Genomic DNA, 10,639 nt, shown 5'->3' with positions numbered 1-10,639 from the left:
TCCTCCAAATCTGTTTATAAGTGGTTTATCTTAAGTAGATAAAAAGTTTTCTAGTCTGGGATGCAAGCCTGCTTGTTACCGTCGGCAGCAGACAATGTTTAGATATGATTGTTGGTAAAATTGAAAATGGCTTAGAACGTGGTTTTGTTAAACACCGTCTAAACTGTCTTTTAATAACTGACCCACAGAGACCACGAAGTGCATTGGAACGTGTTGTTAGTTGAAAAACGCACGGTTGTTAAAACAATTAAAGACTACGGATATTTTTATTTTTATTTATTTATTTATTGTTTTCGTTGTTGTTGTTGTTGTTGTTACTATTGTTGTTTGATCTTGTTCCTTCTAAAAGAGCGTCCCCGGCTCCTATGTCGGGCCAAGAGTGATCTGGTCGCTAGAAGCTCGTTTAATAAAAGAATTCACTCGCGCTTATTTGACAAAAAGAAAATTAATAAAAGTAAATGTGGTGGCACTAAACTTCTTCGCCTTCCGCAAATTTGACGGTCACAATCATCAAACGTAAACTATTTGAGACTGAATAGAATCGAAAATCCCCACTTCCTTGAGAAGTCACTTCTTTGCAAAACCTGTAAGGACGGTGCCTACTTTTGTTATTGCGCATACGTTCTGCGCATCTCGAGATACTCGGGTTTGCTACAAGTGACATGCAGGATGCTTGTCCCATGAGCCTAGTTTAATGGCCTTAGCTCCCACTGCGCATGCACGAGTCTATCTCCTATAGTGTGTGTGCGGACACGTGACCCTTGATTTACCGTCCGCCATGTTGGAGGACCACTTTGATGGGTTTTCCCTGTGTTTACCATTCACAGTGCGGGCATCGCAAGTGCTTTCAAGATATACCTCGCATTTTCCTTTCCTTCCTTGTGAATTAAAATCGGAAAGGTAGCTAATTTACAGTGCCCTTTTGTCATTTAAGGTATATTTCAACCACAAAGCCCCTTGATATCGATTTTTTGAGCCCTATTTTTTTCAATTTCTAAAACCGATTATTCCGCTCACTTTGTTTTGTCGGCCCGATTACTTTTAAATTTGAAAACATGATCCCGGTGTTGAAAATCGGTGAAACTAATAAAAATTGGTTTTAGTGCAACAGTTTCTTATAAATTGGGATCATTTTCATTTTTCGACATGACTACGAGTGAAGAAATCATGACAAAAAATTGTAAAATCTACCAGTCTCACGGCGTATCTCTGCGCGATTTGTCTCGGTTCATTGATTGCACGCTACAATTTGTCTGCCTGAATTTTTTTATTCGAATTTAAATGGTTTCTATGAGAAAAATTGCCTTGATCCACGCGCGTTTCAGTGCAAGCAGCCTTCGAACGATCAAACTAGAGTGTGAATTGGTCTTGTTGATATAATGCCGTCGTTTTGTTTAATTGTTGGTTGTGGGAACAAAAGCGACAAGTGTCCGAATGTAGCGTTTTGCCGTGTTCCGAAAGTTTTAACAAACCAAGGAGAACAAACGGAAAGATTGTCATCAGAAAGACGTACTCTTTGGTTAGCGGCAATCAGCAGAGATGACCTCGACAGAAAAGATTTTAGAAAACTACAGAGTTTGTGGGAAACATTTTATCAGTGGCAGAGCAGTCCAACTTTGGGATAGATTCAATCCCGATTGGATCCCAACTGTGCACCTTGGTCACGAGAAAAAATCAATCGACGAAACAGCAAAATCACAAGCTAATCTGGAGCGTAGTGCCAGAATCAAGGAGCGCAGAAAACGTAAAGCCGAAAGAGAAGAAAAGGAAAAAGTGAAAGTTATGAAACTGGAGGGGGCTAGCGAGCCAGTTGAAGCGTTAATTGGTGACATCGAAGATATGAGAGAGTTAAAATTAAAACATGTTGCCACAAATACAGACGAATCTGCCTGTCTAGCTGGTCGGCAGGGGGCGCCAGGACAAGTTTATGATGAAGAGTATTTTTGTAATGATGATGACAAGGTCAAATTTTACACTGGATTGCCTTCATACGAGATTTTGATAAAAACATTTTCCTTTATTGCTCCTCACGAAACTAGGCAATTCTCCCGTGCTCGCTTAAGCAAGTTTCAAGAATTTATTATGGTCCTTATGAAATTACGGCTAAACGTACCTCACCAGGATCTCGCCTATCGGTTTGGTGTATCTCGATTTGTTGTTTCCTTTGATAGTGTGGCCTGAGCGCAAAGACCTTCAGAAAACCATGCCGAAATGTTTCATAGATGCATTTGGTCTAAAAACAACTGTGATTATCGACTGTTTTGAGATTTTCATTGACAGGCCTACCAATTTGCTGGCAAGGGCACAAACATTTTCTAATTATAAGCACCACAACACCGTTAAGGTGCTCATTGGCATTACCCCCCAAGGATCAATTTCATTTGTCAGTAAAGCATGGGGTGGTAGGGCATCAGATAAGTTTGTAACTGAAAACTCTGGTTTCCTTACAAACTTGTTGCCTGGAGACTTAGTTCTTGCAGACAGAGGGTTCACTGTCCATGAAAGCGTATGGTACTACCAGGCAAGCTTAAATATCCCTGCTTTTACCAAAGGGAAAAGTCAGTTAGATCCAATCGATGTGGAGAAGACAAGAAAAATTGCAAACGTACGAATACACGTGGAAAGGGTGATTGGAGTTTTGAGACAAAAATACACTATTTTGCAAAGTACATTACCTACAGATTACCTCACATGCAGGAAAAAAGAAGAGAAGGAAACCCCTTTGATTGATAGAATCATCAGGGTATGTTCTGCATTAGTGAATCTGTGCCCTCCAATCATACCATTTGACTAAAACTCACTCTTTGTAAGTGAACTAAACATGGCTTTGCATTTCAATTTGGTACATTTATTGAAAAAATAATTGATAATGCTCATAATTCTAGGGTCATAACATTAATGCAATGCTATAATGTCCTGATTGACATTGTCCCTTATTTTATCAGATATCAGAAATATTGCTGTAAGGTATTTTAAACATCTTCTAATTTCAAAAAACTTAGATTCATGTTGAAAATTTTAAAACTCTCAAGATCACTGTAAACATTGCCACGTTTGACATAAGAGTCAAACTCTTTCGCATCAATGCAGTAGGAACACTTAACCTCACCCAACCCAAGGCCACAACAGTCATAGGAACAAATGAAATCGGGAGTGGCATGCAAAAATGGGTAATCTTTGTTTATGAATGTACCACACTTGACTGCTTTAAAGTTGTTATGTTTTGCCTTCATCTGCTTTTCATATTCAGCGATTGCCACTGTTGCCAACTCTTCATGTTTGCAGCCATGCCTTGTAGCTGCAGAAGGGAAGTTAAACACGTCGGGATAACAAATTGTTTTGATAAGAGATTGTGATGGCTGTGCAGGATCAGTGTGACATGCTGCATGCCATTGAGATGCACCAATTCGTCTAGCCCTGTGATGATAGAAAGCACTGCTTTTTGCTTGGTTTATGGTTTCTTTCTCAATCATTTCTATTCGCTCATTTGTGAGGCTTATTTCAACTTTGTAGCACTGTTCTAGTAGCTCAGTATAATTAAGGTTTATGTATTTCTCATCAAATAAATCTCGGATAGATGGTATCCCTCTCGTTTTGAAATAAATTCATCTGCATATGTTCCTACTAAACTTAGACAAACAGGTTTGACTTTGCATTCATTGAGAGAACTGTACAACTGTTCAAGTTCATCCTTAGTTGGTTGCTGCACTGACCCCTGTACTGTAGGTGATTCTTTTATCCCTGTAGAGGATTGATCACTGTTATCATTCTTGCCGCACAAACTAAGATCGTTTAAAGACTTCTCCAGGCTGCCTTCAGTTTTCTTGCTGAGGAAAAGTTGATGTCATTAACTCTGGCGTAATCCGCCTTTTCAACATAACTTGGCAAAATCCAGCCACACTTAACCTGCGTACACGCTAACCTTCCGTTTTGTCTGGTGACAACTTCAAGATAGAATAGTACACTTGCTATATGTGAGCAACACTCACCCAGGCCAGCCATACACCCTGCACAATGTGCTGACATCACAGTACCTTATTCGTTTGTTATAATCCACAATTGCACTAGTGGTTCATTCAGTCTCTGCGAATGTCTTACTTTGGCCAACACCACAAACCTCTTGTTAATCATACATCCAAGGACACTGGAAATGAAGCCACTAACCATCTGGTTGTAAGCTTGAAGGCTTCTGTAAGCTTTAAATTGTGCGTTGGAATAAATCTAGTATCGAGCACAAGATACGAAAGTAAGTTTTAAATCCATGGATTCAACTGGTGGAAGGCATTTCTCGCTCAACGTTTTAGCTGGGATGAGAAGCGGATCTATACCAATCTCAGAAATTTTATCGAGATACCTATATTTTACCTTGCCTTCAAGATTTTCGCTATAATTTGAGAGCATCAGAGGCTCAATCCCTGTTGTTTCAGTCGCCATTTTGATTACGTAAGTCCTCCAACATGGCCGCCAGTAATTTTGTGACGTCATCCGCACACACACTATAGCTCAGTGGTAGAGCATCCGAACTAGTTATCAGGTCTTAGCCTTGGGTTCAACTCCTGATACGAGCACTCGGAGTTTTTTCCGAGTATGCCTGTGTCACTTACTGAACAATACATCATTCACATTTATTCACCGGGCTTAAAATATTCCATCGCGCATATACCACTCTTGTGTTTCATTTATGACGGTCTTTTATTCAAACTATACATTGCCTAGTTTCATCTTCATCCAAAAAAGTATTGTTGCATAATCATAAAAAAAAAACATACAATAAACAAGATAATAGAAGTGAACATTTACAAGAATAATATATGTCTTCCTGTTAATCTTTTTACGGACACTGGCAATCCGCTATGAATGTCACACCATTTTTATCCGTCTTCTTGATTGGTTTGCATCTTACATAGCCGGTATCATCAGTGGCTACACTTTCGAAAGAGCAGCCAAAGCCGGCTAAAAGCTTGCATTTAGCCTCAATATTACCGGACGCTGGGCAATAAAACCACGCTTCCACACAAGCAGTTGGCGACGCTGATGTTCGGTTCCGTCCTCCTTCACAGCTGGTAACTGAAGCCTGTCTTTTGCTTAGCCGTGACTCCGCGGTTTCATTTTCTGCCGGGCTTGGTAGACGTTCTTCTTCGGGAAAACGCTGAATGATTTCGGTTCGGTCTTGTGACTGGTACGGTTTACCAATAATTTGGTATGGCAGAAAAATGACAGCAAAAAGGACAAACAATAACTGAAATAAAATATACATAGTAAAAAAAATATATCAATGTGTGAATAAACAAGAAAAAAAAACCGGACACGTAATCTGTGCTTTTGCTTGTGTTTTTGTTGTTGCTCTCGACTTGAAGAACTATTACGTACCTTTTAACGTTTCTTTTTTTTTTTTTTTTACAGATAAACACAAATTGCCTCTAATAATTTTGTGTTTTAACATGTTGAAGCGCACGTTATATCTGCTTTTGTTTGTGTTGTTGTTGTTCTCAACTTGAAGAACTATTACCTTTTTACGTTTCTTTTTTCTTTTTCTTTTTGTTTTCTTTCTGTTTTTCTTGAAAACCAGCTGATAAACAAACATTGCCTCTAATAATTTTTTGTTTTAGCATGTTGAAGCTGAGAGAACTGAATGCCGGTCGTGGCTCTTCAATCTGTACTTTTGAAACCTTCGTACACTGATGACCTGGCATGCTCAAGTGAGCCAAACACTGATCTGCAGGGCCGGTACCCTGGGGGCGCTTTGCATTTGTCACAACTGGCAGGTGAGACCGGTCCGTTTGTAAACGGAATGCACCAACTTGAAGGATAAGTTTTATGCTAGTCATGCGAGTTTCTTCAAAATAGCGCCTACCATTTTCGGAGAGATTATTTTTCAAGATTCTGCAGCATCATCCCTTCAAAGTGACGCATTCGATTTACAGACTGGCAGTTCTGGCTCGCCATTTCTGGCAAATGGAAAGCACTCTTGGTCTTCCTTGTTTTGGGCTTCACATAGGAAAACCAACCTGGTTTGAGCCAAGATGTCACGGAAACAGAACCCTTATTGGCAACGTTGAATTCAAAAGGAGAACGGCATGAGATAGCGAACGAGCAATGCAAGTGAGTGCAGGAATGTTATCCAATTCACTAAGTCAGTCAATAATTCAAGAAAGCAAACTTTCTCGGCTGCAACATTATCATGTTTTGTAGAGATATTTTTTTTCAGTCAGTTACAGAGTTACACTCGATCAGAAAAGAAAATAGGAGTTTTGCCAACGGGAGTGGAACCTACATGACCTTGACCTACCACTGAGCTATAGGAGACTCTACTCAGTCATTTGTGAAACATTTCAGTATGCCTGAGGGTGTCACTGACTATAATAATACCTCTATTCACAAGATTATATTTCTTACCTTTGAACACATGCCGAAGTTCATCTTCGTTTTGTTCTTCCCTTGTATCTTAACTTTTGCGGTATTCGTTCTCTAGTCTGCAAAGATCTTTAAAACTAACTTATTCTTTCAAGAACGCTTGGCCTTTTATATCTGCGGGAGGGAACCATCTTCTATATTTAGCAGAGCAGTCCTTTCTTTAATTTTGGAGCTGCCGGACTAAGTCTAGTTTAAGCGGGTGAGGGGACTCTAAGTCCTGTTTCCTGTGTAATCATGAGATGAATGTTCACCCTGAATTAAATATTTTCCGTTGTAGGTTTAGCACAGGACGTTTTTAACTTCTGATTTCAAGTTGATTGTAGAATACCCCTTAGTGGCATTCATAGTCGAAAGGGTATTAAGGAAAAAAAACATCATTTCTCAGGGATCCAGTTTAACCGTTGAAGAATGCATCGTACTTTTATGAGTTCACATCGGCGGGATCAGCTTAAGCCATGGACTGGTAAATATAATTTTACTTGCGCATGCAACGGATAATGTAATCTTATGTCGTTTAATTTTAGTGGAAATTGTAATTATTCGTGACCATATTTTGTATTTTTAAACTAGTCTATTTAAGTATTCTTATAGTATTTGCAGCAAAAGTATATTAGATTCTTCCCATTTCTCAACAGAATTAATTAATTCTCCAATTTAGAGTCTTGGTACAAGGCGCTCAAATGTACGACGACGAAAGCTTTCGTATGCGATTATACAACGTGGCATCTCAATAGTTAGAATAAGTGATAGCTCGGCCAACCGAGAGGAAGAAATAGAAGTCTGCGCTGAAGGCACGCCTCGAGCTTCAGCGAATTACTCATACAAAAAACTAAAACCCTTCCCCATCGCTGTCTCAGGCTAAATCGAAATATATCATTAGAGCTTGTTGTATTTTTAGGAATTTTTTTTTACGAAATGGGGAGCAACTGGTTGGTAATGTCATTGAGAAGAAGGCCGGGCGATCAGATGCTCAGTGACAAGTAAGTTAGAATTTGCCATCATAAGGTAGTCCTCTTAATTGCGTGAAAAACAACTACTAAGTTCAATATTATTTTGACGAAACCACTGCGACTTTTCTCGACAGCCGATTTAATTACCATTTAAACCTACGTTGCTTCATCTACACTCCCTGGCGTCAGATTCGATGTCTGATCGACCTGGGGCATTGTTTGAACTTTCGGGATGAAAATTGTCAAGCTGGATTATTGCCTTCATTGAATGCAGTTTAAAAGCGAATGATTGGAAGTATTCGACTTGGCGCGGCGAATTTCTCCTCAAAACAAAAACCTACCGTGCTGAAAATTGGTAAGAGTTCTTCATAGATTCTGTATTGGTTATTTCTAAGATATTTTTGAGAATAAATGAGAAAATGGGCGATAAGTCGAATGAGTATCTCTTATTTGATTTCATCTTGTAGCTCTGACTGTGTTGGTCGTAGGTTTCTAATCGCTCTGATTCTTTTAATGAAGCTTTCAGATGAGAAATAGTCTGACTGTACTCTCGCGCTACTTCTGTGTCGACTAACAAAACTACCTTGGCACAGCATCTTCATATTGACTTTAAACCAGTACTTTGAGGAGGGAGTTGTTTGGTCATCACCTCAAGATGGCCACAAAAACTTGCAGATCTCTGAGGTTCATTTATTAAAGTAAGCAAAAGTCAATCGCGGGACTGCAATTAAACTTATGGGTATTTTCTTTTTGTCAAAATGACGTTCTAAATATGACGTCAACTCCAAAAATATTTTACTTCCTCGACAGATAAATAACATTTTCTTAACATTTAAACACGCTTCTGTTATGGTGCAAAACTTGTACTCAAATAAAACGGTTAAGGCTTTCCTGTCTGTGAAAAAGGAAGACTCAAAAATGTAACCAACTCTCCAGTTAATAGGAAAGGGCACCTTCAAGGTGAAAGAAAAACTTCTGTTAAAAAAGATATCCAGACAGCGCTATTGCCACAAGCAAGCTTCGAAGCCTATACATATATTATATTGATCAGTCTTCCGTACTTAATTTGATCACATTTTCAGGTCGTCCTTTTTGACAAGACAAAAGCGAATGGATGATTTCTGCACCCTTAAATTCAGAGCCCCCGTACAAACATATTTCAAGGAAGTTATCTTCCACCTTTAATATAATCTTCTCAGATCAATATCCTTCGTCTTTAATGATTTCAATCTTCTAAGAGAAAGAGAAATTTCATTTTCAATAAAAATGAGAGAAAGTTTTGTTCGAAAAATATCCTTATTTGTTAATAGCAAGCCTACATGAATACACATTAATGGCGTGTTTTAGTTCATCGATCAGAGGTATATAGAAAGGTCAGTTTTCAATAAGGCGAACAAATAAATAATCTCTGCAGCATCAATTTCGGTGTCTCTCCTGTAGTTTATACACAAAGCGAGTGCAAAGCAGGCATCCTCTTAGAAAAATTTGCTGCTCTGAGATCCATAGCAACCCTTAACTTTGAAACTTGAAGATATTTTATTCTCACTAGAGCAAAAGAAAGTTCTCCTCACAAATCGCCAACATATTTTTATATTTTTGGCAAGATTGAAACATCTCTGCATACATCATAATCTTCCTTAATTAATTCATGGAACTCAGGCTTGATACACAATTCAGCTGTCCAAGAGAAAGACAAGTGGTTGATCTAGTCAGCTTCAATTCAAATGCGTTTCTGTTGAAGGCTCTGACAAAGAAAGCTAGACGCATGAACCCTATCCGCTACATACTTTATTCTTAGATCCACGAATCGTTTTTGGTACAACAGATTTTAATTATCAGTTTTCTGCAGTGTAAAAGAAAGTTCCAGTCAAAGAGCATCCCGACATTACAATTACCAATAGCAACCCTTCATGGATGTACTAACGCATCACGAAGACATAGCATTGATAACAATTCATGAATGCATTGTGTGAATAAATTAATTTGTCACAGAGAAAAGGAGGTTCAGTTTAACCAAAAAACGCTAGAAAAGTGATTTTCTAAAGATGGATGAGCTTTAGTCAAAATCAATTCTCCAACTCCAACAGAAAATATGCTTGCCCATAGTAACAATTATATGCGTGTGTTTGAGCAGGGCTTTGCTTTTCCCTTATAAAAACTAAATATCTGTCGCCAATGAAAGTGATCATATCGATACAGTTAGAAGAGCTTTTTCGACTTAGGATTACGTACTTGGCACTATCTTTGGCGGGCGAGTGTACATTATAAATGAACCTCCAGAGAGAATTTATTCGCCTTTGTCTACCAAAACCCATCTTTTCCCCATTGGACAATAGATTAAGCCCCATTCATACCAGCAAAACGTGTTTAATTAAGCCAGGTTGAACAAAATGAAAATTGGTAACAGAAAGCTGAACCTTTGGCTTTGACATAGGATTCAATAAACTTTAACTTATGCTTTTTTTTGTGCTAAATGTGTAGAGGACAAAAATCAGAAAGCAGCTTTTATGAAGGAAACGATTTTAAACTGCATATATGTGTTTAACAAAACAGCTTTTAAACGTGTTTAAGCATTGGAACGAATGGGGCATAAGGCGTGAGAACAATTTTTTTTTTTATCTTTATCAAGGTATGCAGGATTGGCTGATTCAACTGTCTAAAACTTTCTTCCAAACTTGTTGTGTTACACCAACTTCCCCAATCAAGAAAATATGCTTGTTTTACTGAAACAATAATGTTGGCGTGTTTTCCGAGCAGAAGTTTGTTTTATTATAACGAAAACAAAATATTAGGCATTAGGGATAATGATTATATCAATCAAAGAAGAATTTGTTAGACTTCGGGGAGCCTGCTTTTCACTTTGTTTGACAGGAACGTGCGCACTGGAAATGGATCCGCAGCGACAATTCATTCACCTTGATGTTCTCCCCACCGATAATTTCAATAATAAAGATCATGGTGCATCCGCATGGCCAGCTCCCTGGATACCATATCAAGTATTTTATCACATTAAGCAATACAAGAGTCCCCAGACAATGAATGTTTGAACCGGCTTTATCGTCTTTAAATCTAACTTGAAAATACGTTAATCATGCATGCAAGGTTATTTTGATCCGTTCAAGACAATTCTACTTCTGCCGATATGAGTTATTGTTGGTTTTCCAAGAGAATGGCAAACAAAACTGAATATACAATCTTGGCTTTCTTGATTTCAATGGTTTTCTTCTGCAAGCTCTGCAAAAAGATAGTTCAAAACCAACATCTTCTCTCTGTCA

At 38.4% G+C, this 10,639-nt stretch overlaps 1 protein-coding gene across 1 annotated transcript; it reads left to right on the top strand.

Moving 5' to 3' along the window:
- The first annotated feature begins 1,539 nt into the window (after window positions 1-1,539).
- LOC146471291 (uncharacterized) lies at window positions 1,540-2,988 on the top strand. The gene is made up of 2 exons (XM_085121029.1): window positions 1,540-2,039; window positions 2,122-2,988. Exons 1-2 carry the CDS (start codon window positions 1,540-1,542, stop codon window positions 2,792-2,794), a joined length of 1,173 nt encoding a protein of 390 aa, XP_084977155.1. The 3' UTR covers window positions 2,795-2,988.
- The last annotated feature ends 7,651 nt before the right edge of the window (window positions 2,989-10,639 follow it).

The sequence above is a fragment of the Pavona decussata genome, unplaced genomic scaffold (genome assembly GCF_977016875.1).
Source record: "Pavona decussata unplaced genomic scaffold, jaPavDecu1.1 SCAFFOLD_105, whole genome shotgun sequence".
Taxonomy (NCBI): Eukaryota; Metazoa; Cnidaria; class Anthozoa; order Scleractinia; family Agariciidae; genus Pavona; species Pavona decussata.
The sequence above is the reverse complement of the archived record's forward strand: the minus strand, read 5'-3'. Positions and strand labels throughout refer to the sequence as shown.

Coding starts and splice junctions, on each gene's coding strand:
- LOC146471291 (XM_085121029.1), top strand. CDS start 1,540: ATGACCTCGACAGAAAAGATTTTAGAAAACTACAGAGTTTGTGGGAAA. Junction 2,040..2,121: donor ATTGCTCCTCACGAAACTAG/GCAATTCTCCCG, acceptor GTACCTCACCAG/GATCTCGCCTATCGGTTTGG.